This window comes from Urocitellus parryii, chromosome 9 (genome assembly GCF_045843805.1).
Source record: "Urocitellus parryii isolate mUroPar1 chromosome 9, mUroPar1.hap1, whole genome shotgun sequence".
In the NCBI taxonomy this organism is placed as follows: domain Eukaryota; kingdom Metazoa; phylum Chordata; class Mammalia; order Rodentia; family Sciuridae; genus Urocitellus; species Urocitellus parryii.
Window position 1 is genome coordinate 8,526,491 of NC_135539.1, and position 24,066 is coordinate 8,550,556.

At 58.8% G+C, this 24,066-nt stretch overlaps 2 protein-coding genes across 3 annotated transcripts; both read right to left on the minus strand.

Annotated features, from left to right (window-relative positions):
- Positions 1–23: 23 nt before the first annotated feature.
- Wdr90 (WD repeat domain 90) lies at positions 24–17,456 on the minus strand. Its single transcript, XM_026385561.2, has 42 exons — positions 17,419–17,456; positions 17,031–17,122; positions 16,523–16,699; positions 16,334–16,442; positions 15,999–16,169; positions 15,611–15,725; positions 15,452–15,519; positions 15,155–15,255; positions 14,870–15,085; positions 14,254–14,322; positions 13,467–13,577; positions 13,250–13,395; positions 13,116–13,173; positions 12,058–12,176; positions 11,807–11,968; positions 11,593–11,723; positions 11,408–11,524; positions 10,751–10,986; positions 10,506–10,645; positions 10,142–10,272; positions 9,558–9,688; positions 9,113–9,274; positions 8,828–8,956; positions 8,423–8,538; positions 8,307–8,347; positions 7,972–8,103; positions 7,732–7,890; positions 7,327–7,424; positions 6,757–6,859; positions 6,425–6,546; positions 6,137–6,296; positions 5,857–6,047; positions 5,593–5,761; positions 5,359–5,470; positions 4,861–5,032; positions 2,474–2,596; positions 2,195–2,369; positions 1,954–2,084; positions 1,721–1,864; positions 1,105–1,224; positions 876–960; positions 24–491 (listed from the first exon to the last, which is right to left on the minus strand). Exons 1-42 carry the CDS (start codon positions 17,426–17,428, stop codon positions 304–306), a joined length of 5,442 nt encoding a protein of 1,813 aa, XP_026241346.2. The 5' UTR covers positions 17,429–17,456; the 3' UTR covers positions 24–303.
- An 866-nt stretch (positions 17,457–18,322) lies between these two features.
- Positions 18,323–23,211, minus strand: Mcrip2 (MAPK regulated corepressor interacting protein 2). 2 transcript variants are annotated; one of them, XM_026385456.2, is made up of 5 exons: positions 23,032–23,207; positions 22,821–22,950; positions 19,286–19,413; positions 18,936–19,037; positions 18,323–18,673 (listed from the first exon to the last, which is right to left on the minus strand). In XM_026385456.2, the coding sequence occupies exons 1-5, from the start codon at positions 23,081–23,083 to the stop codon at positions 18,603–18,605; spliced, it is 483 nt and encodes a 160-aa protein (XP_026241241.1). In that variant the 5' UTR covers positions 23,084–23,207; the 3' UTR covers positions 18,323–18,602. The 2 variants fall into 2 exon arrangements, with proteins under 2 accessions (XP_026241241.1, XP_026241242.1); XM_026385457.2 differs by lacking the exon at positions 18,936–19,037 and having other exon boundaries at positions 23,032–23,211.
- Positions 23,212–24,066: the final 855 nt, after the last annotated feature.

Consider the following 24,066-nt stretch of genomic DNA (forward strand, 5'->3'; position numbering starts at 1 on the left):
GCACAATGTAATAAATGTGCATGTTTATTTAAATTCTAAAAGATAGGAACATCAACAACTCCTTAGAGTAAAAGGCAACAGGTCTTTTTGTTTTTAGTGCTGGGCATAGAAACCAGGGCCTCATACATGCTAGACAAGTCTCTGCCACTGAGCTACATCCCACGCCCTATTGTCTGTTCTGGTCACTCGAATTCAAGGGAGCTTGGTGCTGATGACTTGGTGCTGAGTCCCAGCCTGTCCAGGCCATCTGGCTCTGCATGCCACGATCCCAACCTGGCTTTTCTGTGGGTGCCCAGCAGGCCATTAGGGACCTAAGACTGCAGTCACTCTGCATCCATGGCCCATGACCTCCCACACCAGGATCTCATTGTGGGCAGCTGTGAAGAGCAGTCTGGCAGATGGGGTGAACCTGCACAGATGCACAGAGTCATCATGGCCGGTGAAGTCCTGGGCTACCCCTGACATGCAGTCCAAGAGCCTCAGTGTGCATTCTGTGGGTAGACAGCAAAGGTGAGGAGGGCTAGGCAGTGCTCAGTGACCCCCAACCCTCCCTGGCCATGTCCCCAGCTAGACATGGTGATGGCATCAGGAAACCTGAGACCAGAGGGGTCAGGGCTGTAATCTCCGCATGCTGGGCCCCACTGTGGAGGTCTTGGCAGGGTGAGGCAAGTCCTCCTTGGTGCTACAACTAATCTTCCACTCACACCCAGTGCCTCCCGCTCTGTCTTCTGGGCCTGTGACGCTCTGGGACAGGTGCCCTCACACTGCTTCAGGAGTAAGCATCCTGAGGCATATGTAAACTGCGTGTCTGGGAGGCAGGTGAGCCTGCCTGGCCCCACCTAAGACAGGCCCAAGTCTGTACCCACCACACTCACCAGCAAAGCCAATGGCTATGAAGCGTGCCCCTGGAGACAGGCTCAGGGACATGGCAAAGAAGGGCAATGACATCTTCTCCACCACCTGTGGGGCAGCCAGTGTGAGGCTAGGGGTCTTGGCCTAGGCAGGGGGCACTCCCGCTTGGGGCCCAATCCAGGCTCCCTTGACCCCATGGCCCTATGGCCCTGGATGCCTGGGCTGCTGGCCCAAACAGGTATATACACACACCTGCTTCTGGCGGAGGCTGTAGAAGACCACCTCTTCATGTGCACCGAGGCCCACGTACACCAGCAGTGCCCCATCCCAAGGGCAGAAGGCAGCAAGGGAGGGTGGAGGGAGGCCTGAGGCCTGAAGAGGGATGCAGCATGCTGTGGTGGAGTGGGCAGGCACTGTTCCCCCAACCCTCCCTTTTTTTTGGGGGGGGGGGACTGGGGATTGAACTCAGGGGCACTCGACCACTGAGCCACACTCCCAGCCCTATTTTGTATCTTAGAGACAGGGTCTCACTGAGTTGTTAAGTGCCTAGCCTAGCTTTTTTTTTTTTTTTTTTTTTTTTTGCTGAAACTGGCTTTGAACTCACAATCCTGCCTCAGCCTGGGATTACCAGAATGTGCCACCACACCCGGCATCCCCCACACACTTTTTTTGTGGTGCTGGGGATTGAACATGTGCATGTGAGGCAAGCACTCTACCAACTGACCTATGTCCCCAGCCTCCCAGCCCCCCCCCCACTTTTAAATCTTTGTTTTATGTTCTGTTAAGAATCAAACCCAGTGCCTCACATGCGCCAGGCGGGCACTCTACCACTGAGCCACAATCCCAGCCCCACCACTGGGATGCTTACCTCCAAGGTGGCAGGTGCTGGGAAGCTCAACCAGTCCAGGAGGTCGCAGCAATCCCGCAGCCAGTCAGAGGCCCAGACGCTGATCCTTTGGTCCCCGCTAGCAGCCAGCCACAGGTCTGTACCCTCCACCCCTAGATCTCCATACTGGGGAAGTGAGGGCTGTGGGCCCTCCTGCCCCATGCATCACCCTCCCGCCCTGCCACAGCCCAGGACCCTCCCACAGCCTGCTCAACCTTTTTACTTGTGCTCTGGATGGTAGAGATGGGGGCACCCTGGTGGTCACTCAACACACGGAAGGTTATCCCTGTGCGGAGGCGGCTCACAGCCACAACCCCATCCTTGTCTCCAGAGAGGATGGTTTGACCTGGGCCAGGTGGGAACATGGATACCTTGTGAGTCAGACCCCAACCTGGAGATCTGATCTAGGCCTGGGCAGGGGAAGCCACTGCTGCCCTGTACAGTCCTGGTCCTCACCATCAGTGGAAAAGGCCAGGGCCATAAGGGCAGCCCGGTGGGGTTGCATCTTGAGCTCCATTGAGGTACGGGCAATGCTGAATACGCGCAGTGTGCCATCGCTGTAGCCGGCCACCACCTGCTGCTGCTCTGGATGTCCACAGGATGGGGGGCTCCATGCAAGACAGAGGCAGCTCTGGACATCCATATAGGGGAGATCAGCACTACCCCACGGACAAGGCCAAAGTCAGAGGGAGGGCTCAGCAGGCAGGATGCATGGTGGCCTGGGCCCTGACATACCTGGTTCAGCACCTGGAACTGAATCACCAGCTCCATGCTGGCCAAGGACCACACCCGTACACTGCCGTCCTCACCCCCTGTGGCACAGTGAGACTCGTCTGGACTGAAGACCACCTCGTTCACCTGTAGAACCCGGGCAGCTGGGTCTGGGCCTTTCTTTTCTTTTTTTGGTACTGGGGATTAAACCCAGGGGCACCTAACTATTGAACAACATGCCCAGCCAGCCCCTCCCCCACTTTTAAAAATGTAACTTTTTTTCTATAGCTTTATTTATCTATTTATTTATTTATTTATTTATTTGGGTACAGGGGATTGAACTCAGGGGCACTCGACCATTGAGCCACATCCCCAGCCCTATTTTGTATTTTACTTAGAGATAGGGTCTCACACAGTTGCTTACTGCATCACTATTGCTGAGGCTGGCTTTGAACTCATGATCCTCCTGCCTCAGCCTCCAGAGCCCATGGCATTACAGGCGTGTGCCACTGCGCCCAGCTACCTTATTCATTTATTCTTATGTGGTGCTGAGGATTGAACCCAGGGCCTCACATGTGCTAGGCAAATGCTCTAACCACCGAGCCACAACTCCAGCCCTTATTTTTTATATTAGTGACCCTATCTCACTAAGTTGCTTAGGGCCTCATTAAGTTGCTGAGGCTGACCTTGAATTTTCGATACTTTTGCCTCAGCCTCCCAGGTGGCTGAGATAACAGGCCTGGCCACTGTGCCTGGGCTGGGGCTGGGCCTTTCTGATCTAACCTTCCAGGGTCAAGGCAATACCCTTCTGCTGCCCAAGTCTGCCTGGTCCACTACACCCACATGGGTGGACCCCACATGTTCCTGGGACTTGGGATTCCACAGAAAACCCTGGCAGCATCTGAGACACAGTGATGTGACTTGTCTCCAGAGGGATGCAGATTGCAGACGAGCCCAGCAGACACCCCTGCTGTTGTGGTGGTCATGACAGTGGTGGCCTGCAGTGCTCAGCACACGTCAAGGCAGACAGCAGATGTGTCAGCATGCAGCTGCCAGTTGGCAATTGAGATTTTGGATAAAGGGTGGCACAGATGCCACACTCTAATGTGGCACAACCAAACAGCCTGGAGCTGAACCTGTTTCGGGTACCCGTGTGAATTCTTGATACGTCTTACCCAAGAGGACTCAGGGTGCAACAGCTCAAGAGGCAGAGGGCTGGCCTAGCACGCATTTGACCCCAGCTCAGTTCAGAAGAGCAAGAGTGGGCCCAGAATGTGGCCTCTGAGCCCTGCAGTCCCACACCACCTGAGTGCCACCAGTGACAACCAGCTCAGCTCAAGGACTCGGGACACACATGGTATGCCAATACACTGGAAGTACTTGGCCATAAAGTGGGAGCACTAACAATAGCGACAGCTGGGATGCACCTGAGGACAGGTGCTCAAGGAGGGAGGCTGGACACAGTCCACTCATAGGAACTGTCCAGAAAGAGCACATCCATGTGGATAGAAAGCCAACTTGTGGCTGCCGGGGCAGAGAGGAGGGGAAATGGGGACACTGACAGGTATGAGGTGTCCTTTTGGGGTGATGAGAATGCTCTGACATTGAGTGTGTAATGATTGATAACTCGATGGAAGATGCTAGAACCACTGACTTTAATGGGATGATGGCTGGGTATGGGGTGCACACCTGTCCTAGTAACCTGGGAAGCTGAGGCAGGAGGATTCCAAGTTCAAGGCCAGCCTCAGCAACTTAGTAAGACCCTGTCTCAAAATAAAAAATAAAAAGGGCTAGCAATGTGGCTCAGTGGCAGAGTGCCCCTGGGTTCAATCCCTGGAATAAAAAATTAAAAATAAATAAATAAATAAATAAATAAATAAATAAATAAACTCAACCTCAGGCTGGCTGGGCACAATGGCACACTCCTCTAAAAGCAGATCCAACCAGACCCTGACCCTCTAGAGACCCAACCAGAATAGACAACAACCCAGCCAGAACTGACCCAACTCCAAGTAGACCTGACTCAGATCTGACCAAACCCTGACCAGACTCAAGCTGACCTAGCCAGAACCAAACCTGACCAGACCTGCCTGGCCTCCTACCAACCCCGGGCTTCGACTGCACTGGATGGTGTTTGCACAGCCAGTGTGGGAGGTGCTGGGGCAGATGGCACAGGCCTTTAATAAGTGAGTTTAAGAAGAAAGGAAGGAAGGAAAGGTCTAGAAGCCTGCAGAGCACCTCAGGCCCCTGCCTCACATAGGCACCACAGATTCTGGCCATCCTGAGGCTCCCTATTGGTCACTAGTGAGACATGAAACCTCAGGGGGCAGCCAGACAGGCTTGCTTCCCTGCACAACCTGCCCTACTGAGGTTGGAGACCTCTGAACATCTCAAGCCACCCAGTGGCTCACCTTGCTCCTGTGGCCGCTGACGAGGCGGGTGCTACTTCCCTCAGCCCAGCTGACATACCACAGTGTGCCAGCCGTGGTGCCCACGATGCCCATGTCCATGCTGCTGTCGAAGCTGGCACTCACCACAGCCCCATCCAGGGTCAGCTCGTGTTCCATGAACACAGAGCTGGACCTAAGAGCACAGGGACAAAGGGCAGCTGGTCTCAAGGCAGGAGATGGGAGCCAGCTCAGCTTGCCAGGTGAAAGCCGACAGCCATCATGTCTGAGGCCCAGCAGTGCTCCTGGGTGGAGATAGCAGCATGGAGCCTAGGGCTGTGGCCTCTGGGGCTCAGGCCATGCGCAGACAGACCCCTAGGTGACAGCTCTGCAGGCAGCCTTGCCTAGGAGTAGCAACGTGTGCAGGAGTGCTAGTGATGATCTTCAGGGCTACTGAGGACACCAGAGGACCCGCAGCCAGAACCCATGGGTACCATGTGCAGCAGAGGCCCCCCAGCTCACCTGGCACCAGAGCCCTTGCGTCTCAGCTCTGGCACAGCCCCCACGGACCACAGGCGCAGCCGTTTAGTGTTGCTACCACTGACCAGCCTTGAACCCAAGCACAGCAGCACCCCTAGGAAGCAGGGGTGGTCGCAAGCTGCCTTCCGCAGGCCCCGAGACTGGAAACCAGGTTCCCCATCCCAGGGCTAGGTCTGAGCCCTTAGCCATCCAGGGGTCCTCCCACTGGGCACCTACCAATCTCGCCATCATCTGCCTCCCAGGCCAGGAAGCAGCGGCCAACACATGTGTCCCAGACACAGACCTGGCCAGAACTGGAGCCACAGTACAGCAGGGGAGCAGCCCCATAGCAGAGTGCGGTAAGCTCCATTGCCCCCACCTCCTCAGGGACTGGCTCTCTGTGCATCTGGCAGGGCACAAGGGTGACTGTAAGTTAGGGATGTCCAGACTCCATCCCTGAAAACTTCTTGGGAACCTAAGCACCCGATCAGGGCCTGGCACCTGGAGGTTCACGTCTGCTCCACGCTGCTGCAGGAACCAGAAGGCAACAGAACCTGTGCCCACGCAGGTAAGCTCACTGGCATCCCAGGGGTTAAAGGCCACACCATGCATGGACTCCAGGAGGCAGGCAGAGGACACGAGCTCATAGGTGGCTGTGTTCCACAAGGCCAGTGTGCAGTCACCATAGTCCCCTGGGGATGTGTGGGCAGTCATGTTGTGAACTCAGCCAGCCTCCCCGGGGTCCCAAGAAGCTCTGCTTCTGCCTACCCTACTCACTGACCCAGTGACACAAGAAGCTTGTCATCTGGTGAGAAGGCCAGTGCCTGCACGGCAGTGTTGTGGTGAGAAATGAGCTGCTGGCAGAGGCCCTCAGGCACATCCCAGATGCGGATCTGGCAGCGGGCGGCTGCACTGCTGCAGCAAGATGCAGAAGCCAGGACCTGGTAGGTGAGAGGTGGGCGGTCAGTGGAGAGCATGCAGCAGCTGGCCTGCCCTATCTCTGGCAGAAGGGAGGCTGGGACAGTGTCCTTCCCACTGACTGGGCAACAGCCAGGCCCTGGGCAAGCACCTGGGAGTTGTGGCTGAGGGCCAGTGTGGAGATCTCCTCAGGGTGGCCAAGCCAGTGCTTCTGGGCACCAGAGTGCAGGTCCTCCACCACCACCAGGCGGCCACAGGTATAGGCAAAGAACCCTGCAGCAGGGAGAATGCCAGCCAGGGCCCCTGGGGTGCCTTTTCCCTGTCAGTGCCAGCAGCTATGCAGGCTCACATCGACAGGTCCTGCAGCAGCAGAGCCCCCCCAGAGCTCCCAGCTGACAGCCAGCACTCATTTGTTGAGAGACCTGGCCTGGGATGGAGTTGGGTCCTGCCCTGCTGCTCCTCTGCCTGCACCCCTGGGCCTACCTGTGTCCGGCTTCCAGACCATGTTGGCCCGCCCGTTCCCATTGTAGCCCACCACGGTTCTCAGGCGCAGTTGCTTGGCACCCTCAGGAGGGAAGGAGGTGCTCTGAAGGGAAGCAGACCCTGATGCTGGTGCTCAGCAGTCACCTGGACCCCTGACCCGAACGTGGGAGCTGCTCTGGGGGACATCCGGGCCAGCTAAAATTGGGAGCTGGGGACAGGTGGGGACCCCAGAAGCTCTGGGCGCCTAGAGCATGGGGAGGTTGGGGAGGGGCAGTGGTTGATAAGCGGCAGAGGGTGGGTAAGCAGGCCGCCACCAGGTCCATGCTTGTGGCAGAGAGATGAAAGGAGTGTGAGCGCAAGAAGGAAGAGTGTCCCTCTAGGAACAGGCCCTGGAAGTCCTGGGAAGGAGGGCTCCCAGAAGCCACCTTTTTTTTTTTTTAAACATGTTTATTATATTTATTTATATGTGGTGCTGAGGATCAAACCCAGGGACCTCACACATGCTAGTCAAGTGCTCTACCACAACCCCAGCCCCAGAAGCCACCTGTCTGCAGAGAGGGCACAACCAACCTCGGCCAGTGTGGAGGCCTTATAGCGAGCCATGAAGTGCTTGTAGGAATCTGGGCGGGCTAGAGGCTGAGCCCTCGCTTCCTGGATGCTCCGGGTACCTGGCAGGGAGAAGAAAGAGGCCACAGGATGTTGTGCTTCCTCAAACCATTCAGAGACTCCTCCCCTCACACAAAGTCCCATACACTGCTGGGCAGTGAGAGCTGTGTCCCACCCAGCCCCATGGACATCCCAGCCTCGCCCTGGCTCTGCAGGTTACCACATCTTTCCGGGGAAACACCCCAAAGGTCAGGGCAGTCAGAGCTACCTAGGCCCCTTAAGGCCTCAAGACACTTGCACACTTGCGCCTGAGACTTGGTACCCTGTCACCAACGGTCCCCACCCACCCAGCTGCTCTGAACTGCTTACTGGACCAGCTGTGGCAAAGGGGAGATATGAAGAGTCCTTGGGATCTCCTCACAGACCCCCAGGTCGCACTGCCAGCCCCACCAGTCTCCCTCTCCACAAGCACGGGTGGGCCCTGGCTCTCCTTGCAGAGCTCTTCCTCATTGGACATGCAGAACGTACCTGGAGGCAGCAAAAGGAAGAGGAACCCACACCACCTACCCATCTGCACCCCCCTGGGGCCCCAGGACCCCTGCCTCTCACCATCATTGCCCTCAGGGGGCATGGCACACATGTCCAGCCTCGGTGGGGGTCCCTGAGATGGCACAGGCACCTGCTGCCGGGGGAGCCCGTCGGCCCCACATGCTGCACCCTCCAGCTGCCCGGGACCTGGGCCTGGGGATGCAAGGAGCATGTGGTGTTCACAGCTGGGCACAGCAGGGTCTGCCAGGGGAGGCAAGCCTCTGGTGGTGACGGGTACATGGATATGGGAGAAGAACAGGTGCCACTCTGCCCAGTCTGCGGAAGGCCCCGCCCAAGCAATACCATGGTGCCACAGGCATCCCCACACTGCCCTCCTGCAGAGCCAGACCACTCACCAACCTCATGGGCTAGGGGCACTCTGGGCATGCTTCGGCCACTGGAGGCAATGAGAGAGGGTGTCAGGGGGGCCAGCGGGAGGCCCAGCTGGATATGGTCAAGGGCAGACACTTGCCTGTCAGGGGTGGCCAGGACATCCCAGAGAAAGATGGCGTCCCCCACGCTGATTACATGCTGCTGGTCTGGGGTGAAGGCCACAGCCTGCACTGGCTCTGAGTGGCCAATGTACACCTGGGGGCAGTGGGTGTCACATACAGGGACCCTGACTATGGCCAGAGAATGACTGTGCTCCCAGTATCTCAACCTGGCAGTGAGCCCCAGACCTGCAGGGCCAGAGACTGACAGTCAATCGTGTGACATTAGGCCTTGACAGGCAAAATGAAGGTCACCTTCCCTCCCATCCCCTACCCGTCTTATCCCTAGAGAACACTGTACCACCCCTCCTAGGCCCACAGGGGTCTCCCCAACCCCCTGTGGAGGCTCCCAACAGCAAGGGCCTTCTGCTTGCCACAGCACCCACCTGGCAGCTGGAGTCAGCCTGTGTCCAGTAATTCCACACCCTGATGGCCCGGCTGGTGGCTGTCAGCAGGAAGTGGGCATCTTCACTGAGGGCCAGGGAGGAGCAGACTATGGGACGGACACTGGGCAGCTGCAATAGAGAATTCTTGGAAAACACCCCCTCATGGTGGGGCGGCAGGCAGGCTGGAGCTTCCCCTTCTCAGAGTGCATCTGTGGCCCCCCGCCTGGCTACAGGGGCTGTGGGAACAAAGGGAAGCGAAGGCCAGGCCACAGCCCCAGGGCTTACCTCCCGGATGGTGCGTCCTGACAAGGCATCAAGAACCACAACCTTGTCGGATGAGATGGACACCAGGAGGTGGCCCAGGGCTGCAGGCCCAAAGCAGATGGCCACAGCCCAGTCCAGGTGGCTGCTGGCCAGATCCAGGGTGCTGACATCAACCCGCAGCAGCTGGGGGTAAGAGTGGCTGTGGGTCTCAAATGAGCCAGGGAGGGAGGCAGCTGGAGGCACAGACCTGGGTACCCAGCACCACCCCTAGACAGGAGCCCCGCCTTACCAGGACACAGGGCTGGCTTAGTAGTCCACTTGGCTCAGCGACATCTCTGCCCACAAGTGTAAGGGAAGCTACGGCTCGCTCCCAATGACCTTGGCCTCCTGCCTCCCTCATGAACCCCTTTGTACTCCACACCCAGCCAAGGAGAGCCCCTGGGCCCAAAACATCCTGCAGACTCACCTCATTCAGGGAGGCTGAGTCCATGACTGTCACTGTGTACTTAGAGGGGCCCACGAAGGCCAGCAGGCGGCTGTCCCCACTGACTGCCAGGGTGTTGGGGCCTGGGTGGGCATCCTGGCACACCGCGTTCACTGTGGTGGCACAGGGCAGTAAGTAGGGAAGCACCTTGGGCAAATGGGCCTGAGGAGGTCCACCCAATCCTGACCCACAGGACACCAGCCAGGGAGAGCAGCATGTTCCACAGAAGCCTTGGCCTCGGGCAGAAGAGCACCCAGAGGCCAGCACACCCCAGGAGGGCTGGGGGCCAGGAGTGACCAAGCAAGAGCTCTGAAAGCCAGAGTCCCAGGTCCACAGGGAGGCAGATGCCTCCATTAGTGCTGGACCCCACCTGCAGCCCCAGGTGATTAGCTGTCTATTGCCTGGGGCAGGACAGACGCAGACCCTTCGGGTGAGCTTTGAACCTAGCCCTTGGTAGGGGTCTAGATGAAAGGTTCTGGGAGGCAGCCATGCAGGGCCTGTGGGCCCTGAGTGTCTGGGTGCTGGCCTCCTAGGAGGACCTGCCCGAATGGCGCTAGGAGCCTCACCTGCTACACAGAGGATGGGGCACTGGGAGACAGCACAGCTGTACTGGGCCAGGGAGCCCTGGGAACAGGAGCTGAACAGGAAGTTGCCATCGGGGGTGACAACCAGGCCAGTGATGGTTCCATGGTGACACCTGTACCACATGAGAACAGCCATTGGTCTCAACCCTGGGAAGCCAGCTAGGATACAGGAGCCCAAAGAGCCACAGAGGGCAGAGCTCTGGGTACCACTGGCCTTCCTGAAGAAGGCCCTCCTCCATCTGGCCAAACCCCCACCCAAGGGATCCCATAGGCCACCCCAGCTTCCACTGTGGGGTCCCTGTGGGGTCTAAGCCTCTCAAGGACTGGCAGCTGGCCAGGCACTCACGTGTGTTCTGCCAGGACCCCAGCTGTCTCCAGACTGAAGGAGCGCACAGCCCCGCTGCTGAAGCCACAGAAGACGGCTGGGCTCTTGGGGTGGAGGGCAACAGCACTGGGGGCCTCATCAGAGGATGTGCAGTCATACAGCTGGAAGGCAGAGGCCACTGTGAGGGCCCAGACACTACTGGAGGACTAAAAGCCTTGTGGGCATCCATCCCCTCTCTGCCTAGCCTGCCTTTGGCCGCTTCCCACCTGCCGTAGGGTGGCCAGGTCCCAGATGCGGACAGTGTGGTCCAAGGACACAGTAGCCAGCTGTCCACGGCTCCGCTCTGTGGAGATTGCCAGCACGGGGGCCATGTGGGAGCGTGCCAGCACAGTGTACTCCTGGGATGGGATGTCCAGGAAGCCCAGGTGGCCTGAGGAGGTGGTGGACAGCACACGCAGGCCATCGGGGCTGAAGCAGACGGAGCTGACAGGGCCTTCCTGCTCTGTGGGTAAGGCAGGATCAGCAATTGCCAGGCCCACTGGTACCAGAGCTGGCCTAGGCAGATGTGCCACTGTGCTGCCTGGCACAGAGGTGCCGGAACAGATAATCTGCTCCCCATAGGCCAGGAGGAACAGCTTCCTTAAGACCACCACTCCTGGACCAGATGGGGCCAGGGCTTTGAGGGTACTTTCCCCCTCATCCCTGCCCTGTGCCCTTCTGCAGAGCTGGCCTGCAGGCGTCAGTGGACCCCATGGCTCAAGACACAGCCCCTGGTCCCTTAACTCCCTGTCTAGCCCAGAGACAGCACTGCCAAAGTGAGAGCCAGAGGACCTGCCCTCACCCACAGGACTCCAGTGCCCCACAACCCCACACAGGCCAGGGTCTCATTGAGCAGGTACAGCCAACACACACATGCAGCCCACCTGCCTCCAGGAGCAGTGATGAGAAGTCCAGGGGCCAGAGTCGCAGACAGCCGTCCTCAGAACCCACAGCGCAGACAGTTGGGGAGATGCTGAGGCTGCTGATGGCAATGCCCAGGCCTGCAGAGTGTGGGCATTAGCACCTCTGTTGGCCTGAGGCCACTTCCACCAGAGCTGTGTCCACCTACCTGAGCTGAAAGTCGACTTCTGGGGGAGGGAGCTGCCAGGGGTCCGTGAGGGCAACAGGCGGTGAATGCACCTCACAGCCATGCGCTGGTGGTCAATCTCCAAGATGTGGCCATTACGGCTGCACACATAGCTGCCCCAGGAAGTAACAGGTGAGGGAGGTCTGAGGGCACAGGGAAGGCTGGGTTATGGGTAGTGGGGAAGGGCAGGGCTCACAGTGTGTAGTCCAAAGGTGCTCGGTGGCCATCCGGGGCCTGCACGAAGGCAAGGTCAGTGAGCTCCAGTGTACAGTACTCTCCCAGGTCCACGGAACAAGAGCGTAGCGTCCCACCACGCAGCCGCCACAGCCGTAGGCTTCCTCGCCCACAGGAGGCCATCCTGTAAGAAGCAAGGAGTAGTGAGCACCACCCAGGGAGCAGAGGGGCTGAGGCCAGGACCCTGCTCCAGTGCCAAGAACTGACCATTACCTGGTTCCATCAAAAAAGGCAACCCGGAAGGCCTGGATGTCAAGGTCAGTGTGCACCTTGGCGAGAACCACTACCTGGCCACCACGGCCCACCTGGCCGGTGCTCCAAGCCACCACCACCTGCAAGGAGCCCATGCTGAGCCCTGGGGCAACCCCCAGGGCCCCCTCTACTCCTTGAGGCCCAGCTGAGTCCACAAGTCAGCAGCTTTTCTCTTGTGCAGAAACCAGCCTGTTGAGCACTTGGGTGTGGGATCAGGCCCCTACACAGATGCTCCCCAAGATGTAGCCAACTCTGGGACTTCTACAAGACAAGCCTGAGCTGGTATCACAGCAGTGTCTGAAGAGACAATAGAATGTGACCCAGAATTGAGTAAATGAAAAGCAAGAGGCAGCTGGGTGCAGTGGTCGCTCCTTTAATCCCATGGACTCACTAGGAAGCCTGAAGCAGGAAGATGACAAGTTTGAGGCCAGCCTCAGTAACTTGGCAAGACCTTGCTCAAAATAAAAATAAAAAGGGCTGAGGTATGGCTTAGTGGTAGAGTACCTGGTTCAATCCCTGGCACCAAAAGAAGAAAAAAAAAGAAAAGAAAAAGCAAAGTCTTGCCAGGCAGGAGGCAAAGGAGCATGGTTTCCTAGGCTGCTTGGCTATTCTTTTTTTTTAGTTTTGGTCCTTTACTTTTTTATTTCATTTCTAGTTGTCAACAAACCTTTATTTTTATTCATTTATATGCGGTGCTAAGAATTGAACCCAGTGCCTCACACATGCTAAGCAAGCATTCTATCACTGAGCCACAACCCAAGCTCCACAGCTTGGCTTTTTTTTTTGAGACAGGGTCTCAATATGTTGCCCTGACTGGCATCAAACAATCCTCAAACCTCAGCCTCCTGAATAGCTGGGAGTGTAGGTGCCACTGCACCTGGCTTGACTTTTCTAAAAAAGAATGAGTGTTACTTTGATAAGTAGAAGTAAGTGGAAACGGATCTTTAGGAAGCACAGACTGGCTACAGCTCCTGTGTACTTGATGAGGCTGCCCCATCACCCTGTGCCGGGCTCAGTACCGTCCTGCCATGGCCATCCTTGCCAACGCCATAGAGAAGAGCTCCGCTGCCAGAAAAGCTGTGGAAGTAAAACAGGGGTCAGCACCACCTGGGCAATCCCCTACCCAGCCCCAGTGTGGAAGCCTGGTTCCCACCTGAGGGAGTAGATGGTATGCATTGGGCTCTGGAACAGGGACAGGCATCCCCCAGTCTGGAAGTCCCAGAGCCGCACCACGCTGGGGGGCTGTGCCTGGGCTGAGGCCAGCAGTGCACTGCTCCCATCCAGGGCCAGGGCAGAGACCTGGGGAGGCACAGGGTAGAAGGAGAATGTGCAGCTGCGGGAGCAGGCCCACAGGCCCAGGCAGCACCCACCTTGTCTGTGTGGCCCAGGAAGAAGCGCTGCTCCCCAGTGTCAATGTGCAGGACAACAATGACGGCATGGCAGGGGTAAACAACAGACGTCCCATCCTTGGTCCACAGGGCCTAACACACAAGGACCAAGGACCACAGTCACCAGCAGCATCCAAGGCCCCTCCTCACTGCCTGGAGGCCAGCTTCATCTACCACCCAAGTCCAAGGAGGAGGTGGAAGGCCTGATACACAGGTATGCACAGCACAGAGTACACCTTCCTCCATCACAAGCACAATCCATGACTGCATACATACAGAAAGGATGGCTAAAACATGCAGGCCTCTAGTACCTGCCTGCAGTACAAGAGCCTGAGTCCAGGGGAGCTCAACAAGGGCCAAGGGCTGCCATGGGCAGGTGGTGAGCACTGCCTCCCCCAACTGGGGCTCTTCTCTGGTAGGCCCCCCGCACCTGTCAGAGCTCCACACAGCTGGTTGAGATCAGGGTGGGCCACCCTCATGGAGCAATAAAGGTGCAAACCAGGACTCTTGGTCTTTGGAAGCACTTTAACCCAGCCATGGCTATCAGGCTTTGCAGAACAAACAGGGAACACCTAGGACCTGGAAACCCACGTGCACCCAGGATGTTCTAAGCATGAGTGGGTATGGCAGTGTTGGATATCTGGGGACCAGAGGGAAGCCCACAGAGCCTGCAGGGTAAAAGGACCTTGATGACCAAGGGGGATGGGAATCTCTCCCCAGTGCTCAACTGCCCAATGAGAGGTTCTGGAAGCAGCCACAGGATCCTCACCCATTTGGTGCTGTGACCCCCAAAGCCAATGACACCCTTGAGCCTCAGAATTGGGTCTGGGAGAAAATGCTGAAACAAATAAATATGTAGTGAGATCCCAGGAGACACGCCCCACACAAGGCCTGACCCTCTAATGCTGGGGCTGTGTCCTGCCACTCAACAAAAGGCCACCTGAGGTTGGGGTGCAGCTCCGTGGTAGGGCACTTGCCTAGGCATTTGCAAGGCCCTGGGTTACATCCTTGGCACCACCAAAAGGAATAAGAAAAAGCCACTTGAGTCCCAGGTGGCTCCTACTGGCAGCTTCCCTCAGACTGGAAGCCAGGACCCTGGCTGCCATTCCAGACCCGGGAGCTCTGGGTCCTGCTTTCCCAAGCTGCCTGGACTGGGGTGTTACTTAAGACAAGTCCTTCCTTACTCTTTGTGAAAGACTGCTCACTGGACATGCACATAGGGGTCATGCCCAAAGCTGTCTCCTGCCACCTCTGCATCCTGCCAGGAGCCTGCATGAGCAGGGACACTGAAGGCAGGCCTGCCTGATGTAGCCATGGTGAGCCCAGGCTGGGCAGCTCCTTACCCATACCCCACCCATACCTTGCTTGCTCTGATGGGCACTCACCTTGCAGGAGCCAGCATCAAGAGCCACAGGCATCTCAGTCGACTTGTGGGCAAGCACATGGCCATTACTGACCACTGTGTGCATGTCAGCAGCCTCTGCCCAGGTGATGGGATCTTGGGTACTGGTGTTAAGGCCACTGACCCTGGGCACCTCTGAGTGCTCACAGGACAGGCTGGCTTCTGGAAGGAGACTGGGTGCTGAGGGAAACTGGGGAGGCTGTGGGGAACCAGAGCACATTGGTACCTTGGCGCTGCTGTCCCCTAGCCCTCTCCTGGGGGCACTCACGGCTGTGGGGCTGGACATCTGGACCAGTGGGGACACATTCTGCATGGGCTCTTCAAAGACCACTGGGGGAGGAGGAAGTCGTGGTGCTGGCCCCAAGAAGACTGCAGCAGATAAAGAACCCTAGTGATTTTCTGAGCAGAATGACAAGATGTCTGCTGAGAGGGCTGGCAAGGGCAGGGTATCAACTGGCCCTGCTTGTCCACCCTGCAGAAGCCACACCACAGCAGCTGCTCGCCATCCCACTCCAGACCCTGGCATCCCCTCTTCCAGTGCCAAAGTTTGAGGCCCCCAGCCCACCTGCTGCAATAGGGGAATCACTCTTCTGGACCAGCTGGGAAGGCACTTTCGGGTTGTCCCTGGGAAACCTTGGTGGGCAGGTGGAGAGAGGGTCAGCCCTGCAGGCCAAGGGGCCACTTGCCCGTGCCCAAGGCTTCCTCAGGAGGGCAGACTGCTCACCGGACATGCACGTAGCGGTCATGCCAGCTCTCCCCCTTTGGCACTGGGAAAGCCATTTCTCGAGGCACAGGGGTGACTGGCAGCTTTGCCCTCCGAGCCTCAGCCACACTGACAGCTGTAAGGAGCAGGGCTGCTGCAATCAAGGCAGGCTGGTCCAGCTACCTCTTCTAGCCCCAGGCATGGGTGCTTTGTCTGTCCACTGGCCCAGCCACTACCCACACCCTAGGCTGCATCTAGAAATCGGGGGCTCTGGCCTCCAGCTGCATCAATTCAGAGCTCAAAGATGGCATGGTGCCCTGGTAGAAAACCTGGGGCTACAGGTAGGGATGGACATACAGAGGGAGGAGAGCTGACACAGACTGGGTGGGGTGTGGGGCCTGGCCCTCACTGGGGTCGAAGCACAGGTCGCTGGTGTAGAGGTTCCTGACCAGCAGGTTGGCACACAACCTGACACTCTTGAGGTGACCGTAGCGCCGGCTCAGGTAGACTGACAAGATGTCACACAGGTCGAGCTGTAGGCAGGTCCAGCGGGCACAAGGGGGGGCCACACCTGCTAGGTCTGCAGGATATATATCCAAGGTCAGCGCCTACCCTATGCAGCCCCCACTTCCACAGTGATGATCCTGTACCCACCCCAGACCACCACAGCAGCCTGACTGGACCTCCACCACCCAGCTGTGAGGCTGCCCTTACTAGATCATTCACACTCCATCTTGGTATCACCTTTCCTGGATGTCCTAGCCTCAAAGACAAAAGGGAACTGCAGCCAAGTGGCAGAGGACCTGAACTCCTTGAAGAGGCTGGAGAATGACACACGGATGACCTGGCCATCCTGCTGGGACACAGCAAGGGTGTGAGGAGGGGATGACAGGCTATGGTGCCCACAGGCAGCTCCCATCCCAAGCCCCACACCTCGGTGGACAGGTCCAGGTGGATGGCAAAGTGCTTGGTGGGCAGAGGCCGGAAGAGCACATACAGGTATCTCCCAGTTAGCCCCAGGGACTGGGTGCTAGTTTTGGGAAGCAGGATGTAATTGCTGGCAGAGACAGAGCCCTGGATGCGATACACGGTACTCTTAAGGGCCTTGTCCTGGACAAAGAAGGGAGCAGCGTCCAAAGGGATCCAGGGCTGGGCGCGGTGGCGCTCGCCTGTAATCCCAGTGGCTCAGGAGGCTGAGACAGGAGGATCCTGAGTTCAAAGCCAGCCTCAGCAACAGCAAAGTGCTAAGCAACTCAGTGAGACCCTGTCTTTAAATAAAATACAAAATCAGGCTGGGGATGTGGCTCAGTGGTCGAGTGCCCCCGAGTTCAATCCCCAGTATCCGCCGACCCCCCCCCCAAAAAAATAAAGGGACCCAGGAAGCACCCAGGAGAAGCGTCCACAACGAGGTTTCCCAGCAGGAGGAAGGCCCCGCCAGTACCGTCACCACAGACACATCGCCCTCCTTGCTGGACCGCTTCCACTCGTCCACCCTGAAGTATCTGAAGATGTTGAGGAACGGGTGCTGCCACGCTGGGAGAGAGCGAGGCGGCTGAGGGCCTGGAGGGTACAGGGCCAGGGGGACCCTCTGCCTTCCCCAGAGCAACCACGCGCGCACGGAAGGGCTTCCGCACAGCAAGGCCGAGGCTCCCTGGACAGGCTCCGAGTGGTGGGCGCGGGGCCAGGTCAGCGGCCGGACCGGCAGGGCCCCTCGCGGCTCCCGCAGCCCCAGGTACCCCTAGCCCACTGGCCCTGGAGCCTTCCAGACCGGGACCCCAGCCCCCGAACCCGGGTTCCAGGACCCCGGAACGCCCGCCGCGCGCAGCTACCTCTGGCCATGGCCGGGCAGCTCACGCTTCCCGCTTCTGTCGGCGCCCTCCCCACGCAGGGCACGCAGCGCGGCACCTAGCAACGGCCGCCTGGTAACCGCGCGTCACTTCCGCCTCCATGGCGGCGCCCAGGACCCACGTGATCGCGGGACCCGGCCCCCCTAGAGACCAGAGCCTGCACCCCGCAGTCGCTCCCTAGGGCTGCGAAGGGCCTTCCCGCGAGGTTCTCCTTGGCCGCCATGCACAGGCCGCTCCTGCAGACCCTCCTGTGTGGAGGGACTGAGACGCACCCCACTACGAGTGGGGCTGCACGGGGCAGGGCCGGGAGTGGGAGGGAGGCTGAGCCTCACCTGGGCTCTGTAACCCTCTGGAGGGACCCGGACAGCACCCGCCGTACTCCAGGTCTTCTTGCCTCAAGACGGGCAAGGTCACCCTTGACCCATCAGAAAGGCAGTGCTAGTGTCAGTGCCCACGGGGGCCCACAGACTCAGGTTCCCAAACAACAATGTTTGTCCCCACAGGCTCACTACCCACCCCTAGACCTGCAGGACATCTTTACCCAGTCCTTTTAAGTCAGGCCTGGTGGCCTCAGAGAGTGGGACTTGGCATCCCAACACCTAGCCCCAATCTTGGGTGGCTAGATTCCCATTTCAGGACCAGTTCTTTAGCCTCTCTAGGCCCTGTTGCTTTGGCAACAGTAAATGCCAATAGGAGAGCATTAGATGGGGCAGAGCTGGGTCCACAGACTTCCCAGCAAAAGGAGCTGGCTGAGGGCCCCAGGAAGACAGCTAGGTGAGAAGCCGAAGACAGAGTTGGACAGAGCTATAGCCCCTGCTGACCCAGAAGCACCAGAGTGGATGGCTGAAGGTACGCTTAGCTGACACAAGGACCCCACACTCTCAAGTCAAGGCCACTCCAAAGGGCAGTTTCTCAACTTTATTAGCCTGCAGCTCTTCCCTGCCAGCCCCAGGGCTGGTCCCTGGGCAGTGAGCCGGACTGAGGTCAGACAGGTTCCACTTCTGGCCCCTGCCAGCTTGGGACAGCTGGGCCAAGGAACCAAAGGTACAAAAGTCCAAATGTGGCACTTCAGGTGAGGCCAGCTTCTAGCCGACCACAAGGTGGAGGATATCATGGCCTTCTCTGGCCAAGGGTCCATCTTGGCAGTGTTCTTTCCCAGGCAGCCACTATGAACAGCTGGTGATCCTAGCCAGGAACTGCTGTGCCCACCACTCGTCCAGGTCGATGGGCACAAAGTCTGTGGGCAGAGCAGAAGCTGGACAGTGACACCACCTTCCAGACTGGTCACTGTCTCTGCCCTTAAGCTGAGCACAGGCCCCTCACTCAGATTCCAAACAGCAGGCATTGGGAAGAAGGGGTCCAGCTCAGGAGTCCCCTCCCCAAGCCCCTGGCAGGACCCAGGTCAGGACAGAGAGGCTAAGGGAAGATAGTAACATGGAGTAGGGCTCCCTGGGGTACGGGATCTGGGAGAATTCCTGGGAACAGGGCTGGGGGCTCACTCTGTAGCCGGGGATCGGGTGTCCTCTCCACGTACTGCACAGGCCTTGGCCCACTCTCACTGGCCTGGCCACCTTCCAGCTGTCGCTCCACCTGCTGCCAGGCTATAGGGGATGGGTGGTCAGGCTGAGCCAGACCCCTGGCAGCCCCTCCCTGCCGAGGGCCTAGTGGCCACCCTAGACTCAGGTCAGCATTGGGAGCAGGCAGTCTTCTGGGTGGTCACAGGACAGACTACAGAGAGCCAAGGAAAAGCACAGCCAGTCAGGCTGCAGCAGGCTGGAGGACCTGGGGTCATTCCAGTTCACCTCACTGGGACCCATAGCCCAAGCCATACCCTCTAGCCCTTCGCTACCTTCGGACACAAAGCGGACATTCTCCTCGTGGGCCAGTGTGTAGGTCTCTTGGGTTCTCTCAAGAGATGGGGATGTGGTGAGGGGCCGCCGGCCATTCACTCGATTGAACACAAGTCTTGGCCCTGGACTGTGGGAGGGAGGAGACAGTATGGTCAGTACCCATCCAGGCCCAGGTGCCACCTGGCAGAGCCCAAGGGCAGCCTTGGGCCATGCCCACTGCTCCAGACCAGGCCCAGCCTGGCCCTTCCTCAGCCACAGAGCAGTGGCCTGCAGCAGCTGATGGTGTAGGCCTCCCTTGCAGGCCCTGGGCAGTTCAGCTCACATCTGCAAACCTTGGTCCCAGGGAAGCAACTTTGGGCCAGGGAGGGTTCACCAGCTGTATCCGACCTTGGCAGAGGCACAGCCAGTGCCCCTCTACACTGCCCTTCACCCCCACCAGACAGGCCTTCAACAGCCCAAGTAGACCTCAGTCATGAGTAGGTCTCTTCCCCAGCCCCACCTGGCAGGCGCATTTACTCCTCTACCTATACCTGATGTGGGAGAACAGACCTAACAGCTGGATGGTCTCTGCCACTCCCACTCCCTGGCTGCCCCCAGGCCCTGAGGGGATGAGGACCAAAAGCCTGTGAGAATCAAATGGGGAGAGCGTGACCACAACCCAGCCCATTCCCCATGAGCCAGAGACAAGGGGCAATACAAGTGAGATGGCCCCCATGGTGCTGCACAGGATGTCCAGGGGGCCACTGAGCAGGTCCCAGCCAGGCAGGCCCAGGGCAGGGCTGAGCCCTGTGCACATGATGCCCACACGAAGCCCAGGGTGGGGCCGTGGAGGGAATGGAGCCGCACCTACAGCAGGAGGTGGGAGCCAGAGTCCTGGGCTGCGCCTGCCGCTCCACCAGGCACTCGCGGTCCCGGGCGGCCTGCTCGCCTTCCTGGGCTCAGGTGCCCCACGCCGCTCTGGGTTCCTCCTCAGGTGAGAGGGGCACTAAAATAAAGAGGAGGGTCTTGAGGGGCGCAGGGTCCTGCCAGCCCCAGGGCCGGCAGGGTCTTGTTGCCACAGAGAACCTTAGATGTGCAGGTGGAGACTGAGAAGGGACAGCGGCTCCTCCCCAACCTCGAGACTGCCTGAGCTTGTGCGCAAGCCGGGGCATAAAAGTCTGTCCTCCTCTTGGCAACCTCCCCTTGCCTGCAACCACCCCCACTTTGAAAGACTTCAAACACCAGGAAAGCTTGGAAATGGGACATCAAATTTTTAAGAGGAAGAAATGCAACTGGTCCTATGAACTACAAGGGATCTAGGTGGTGGTGCTCAGGCTGATATGGGGTCCCAGCAAGGCAACCCACTACCCCACCAGTTATATAAAGCCCAGGCTCTGTGAGGGGAAGAAACAGCCCCAGTATGCACCTGTGAAGGATAGCCAACCTATATCAGCTTTTAGGAATGCTGTGCAGGCAAGTGCCAGCCCACAGACCTCCTCTTTTATCACTTCCTCTCATGTATCCCCTCCACCACTTCCAAGGTAGACCAGCAGCCTATTTTTTTGGCCCAAGAACCTGGGCTGGAAAGAAGTGGGAAGGGGACAGCAACAAGATTCAGCATTAGTCCTGGCCTCAGAGCTCACACCCCTGACCCAGTACCAACCCTCAAGCCAGCCTCCTTCATGTGTTCTTGCTGGCCACAGGCCCTACCTCCCCACCTCTGGTGGTCCCTGCATGCCCCCTACCACCCTTGGGGACAGGTAATCATACTGCCCCATTTTGTCTCCTTCTCTCTCAACAGGACTGCCAGAGGTGCCAATCTAGCTGGCCTGTCCACTTTCAAAGGCAATGCCCACATCCATGCCTAGCCTGAACTGGAGCCCATACATTTAGCAGGTCAGGAACTCTGGGACTGCTGTGTGCCAGCAGGACAGGCAGTGGTCACCACTGCCCTTCTCCCACAATTGGTCAGATGAATGATGGGTAGTCAAAGATACTGAGCAAGGAAGCTATGGGAGTGTTAGGTGGGTGATTTTGGAGGGTGGCCCCTGAGAAGAAGCAGGAGTGGGGGCCACATATGGAATTGCCAGAATCTCCTAGCCGAAGGACTAGGACTGGGTGCAACCCACTGACCTCAGAGGAAATGAGAACAGTGAGCCCTGCCCAGTCCAGCAGAACTGAAGGCCACCCCCCCTCCGCTTTCCCCTCCAGCATGCCTGGCTTGGCTGACTAATGGAAAACCTCAGGTGTCCACACCACATCTGGTCTCCTGGGGGTCTATGCTCTACAGAAAACAGTGGACCTGGGGGTGTCCCTTGCAGTCCTTACCCACTTAGGGCAATATCATTACCTTACCCTCTTCCTTCCTGCCTCCTTGACACTGCTCCCAACTCTGCCAGGGACCTGCCCTTGCTGTCCGCAGCAATGGAGCCTTGGAGAGGAAGAAGCTCCCCCAGGTAAGAGGTGTGGGGTCCATCAGCCACTCCAGCCTACACCCCCTGAGTGAATAACCACACGGTGGCTACACACTAGAGTGCCTCAGCTTCCTCCACTGGGTGGAACAACCAGGACATGGACTGATGTCAGCCAAATGTCCCCAAGACCCCACTCACCCCCTCCCCAGGGCGCACCTCTGGCCTAGGACACTTCTGCCAGAGAGCCTCAGCATGTCAATGTGTCCCTCAATCAGGAAGCACCCCTCTCCAAAAAGTCAGTCACCTGACCCTACATCCCTCCACTTGTGGATTCTGAGCCCCAGCAGCTGAGAGGGGCATGGAGACACAGCACCCCCAGCTGTAGCTAACCTGCAATTCTGGACCCCTGGGGGCTGTCAGTTCTCAGCTTGGAAAGCCCCCACCTCCTGGGGTGTGCCCCACACTGCCTCAGGGAGCCCTGAGCTGATCCTATGCCACCCCCACCTGGGGCCTAGGCGGGAGCAAAGTCCACAGGCTCCAGAAGGAAACAGTGGAGTAAATTGAGCCAAAGGAGTAAAAGGTTCAACCCTGGGGGAGGAGGCTAACCTCCAGGTCAGGGTCCCTGGAGGGCAAAGTGGCTGGGAACGAGCCTCCTTGGGGCACTGGGCAGGCGGCTGGTTAGGAAAGGAAGGAAGCTGCAGGCCCTAACGCACCCCGGCATTTGCTGGAAAGGAGGGGACTCCAGTGCCCCAGGATGTCTGGGGTGAAGGGCAGAGGGCTGGGGCCTGGCAGAGCAAGAGGGAAACACGTGCACCTCTCCTACAAGGACACCCAGGAGACCTTGAGGGCTTGCGCCCTGGGCAGCTCTTCCCAGCCCTTGACCTCGGCCGTCCAAAAGAGGTCCGTCATACAGCCCAAGGTCGCCCGGTGCGTCTGACTCTGCCACCCGGAGCCCCCTTGACCCACGAGCGGATCACAGGCCGGCGGGCCCCACGTGGCCAGGAGTGTCCACGCTAGCCAGGCCGAGCCCTAAGGCCCAGCCAGGTGGGCGGAAGCACGAGCAGGCTAACCGGTGCGCCCCGCCGGCGTCCACCGACCTCTCCCCAAGGTCACTCTCCAGGCCGCCGGCGGCCACGCTCACCTCGACAAGGGCCAGGGTCCGGGCTGCGGCGCCAAGGGCTGAGCCCGCGGGGGTGGCGAAGCCGGCGGCGCGGGCTGCCGGCATTTCAGGAGCTCACCGAGCCTGCTCTCCACCTGCTGCTGCGGGGGACCTACGGGCGCGGGGAGGGCACGTCAGTAGCCGCGGGTCCGCGATGCCCGCGCCCGCCCGCGCTCCCGACCGCTGGGCGCACCTGTGCGGCGCTGTGCGACCAGCTTGCTGGGCCCCTTGGTGATGGTGTACATGGTACGCCTGCCCGCACCCAGGGCCGCTCCGCCCTCACTCGGCCGCCGTCCCCGCCCGCCGGCCGGATCTGCACCCTCCGACCGCTCGCGCTCCGCGGCGAGGCGGGCGTGGCCCCTTTAAGGGCAGCGGGCGGAGCAGGGCAGAAGGCGGAGCGGCTCGTGCACGATCCCCCGCCCTTAAAGGGGCCGCGTGCCGGTGCCGAACTGGCACGTCTCGCTGGCGGCGCTCCCAGCTGTGGGGCATCTGGTGGTGATGCGATGCTGCAGTGCAGAACGAGGTCGGTGGTCTTTGCGACCTCCAGGCGGAGTCCTCCCTGAGCGGTGACTTAGCCCTTAACCGGAGAGAGGGCGCTCTGCCTTGGATGCTAGGGAGCTTTACTGGGGGCCTCTCTGCATGGGGGTGGGGGTCTGTGCTGAGGGTATCTGTAGTGAGGGGGAACCTGTGCTGAGGGGTGCTCTGCACACGCTGGAAGCAAGGGAGTTTCTGCGTATGTTTGAAGGTCCTCAACCAAGTGCCTGGAGAGGTCTGGGCCGGTATTGGGAGTCACCTTCATCTTAGGGAGTCTAAGAAGAGAAAAGGGGTAAATTTAGCAAGGAATGGGAAGTAACAGTGCCCCCAGGTGGATGCAGGAAGCCTGGAGGCCCAACACCAGGTCTAAGCTGGGAAGGGTGGAGGAAGGTCAGCTCCACTCCAGCCCCAAGGCTACTCAGAAATCAGATCCTCTGTGTCCCTGCTGGGCTGCCCCAGGTGTCTGAGGCAGGAGGATCGCAAATTTGAGGCCAGCCTGGGTAACTTAGTGAGACCCTATCTCAAATTAAAAAGACTGGGGATGTAGCTCAGTGGTAGAGCGCCCCTGAGTTCAGTCCCCAGTGCTGTAATGTGTGTGTGTGTCTCTCCACCTGGCACCTCTTTATTTGGAGTAAGAGTTTTTATAAATGTAATCAAGGCAGCGACTTCAGCATGAATTTATCCTGAATTAAGG

Excerpts from the sequence above, each read along its gene's own strand:
- Mcrip2 (XM_026385456.2), bottom strand. The coding sequence starts at position 23,083 with ATGTACACCATCACCAAGGGGCCCAGCAAGCTGGTCGCACAGCGCCGC. Across the intron at positions 22,951-23,031 it reads GGTCGCACAGCGCCGCACAG|GTCCCCCGCAGCAGCAGGTG; the intron begins GTGCGCCCAGCG and ends CCGCGCCCGTAG. Across the intron at positions 19,414-22,820 it reads GGACCCTGGCCCTTGTCGAG|TCCAGGGCCAAGACTTGTGT; the intron begins GTGAGCGTGGCC and ends TCCCTCCCACAG.
- Wdr90 (XM_026385561.2), bottom strand. Across the intron at positions 15,520-15,610 it reads GACCGCTACGTGCATGTCCG|GTTTCCCAGGGACAACCCGA; the intron begins GTGAGCAGTCTG and ends CTGCCCACCAAG. Across the intron at positions 6,547-6,756 it reads GGTCTGGAAGCCGGACACAG|GGTTCTTTGCCTATACCTGT; the intron begins GTAGGCCCAGGG and ends TCCCTGCTGCAG.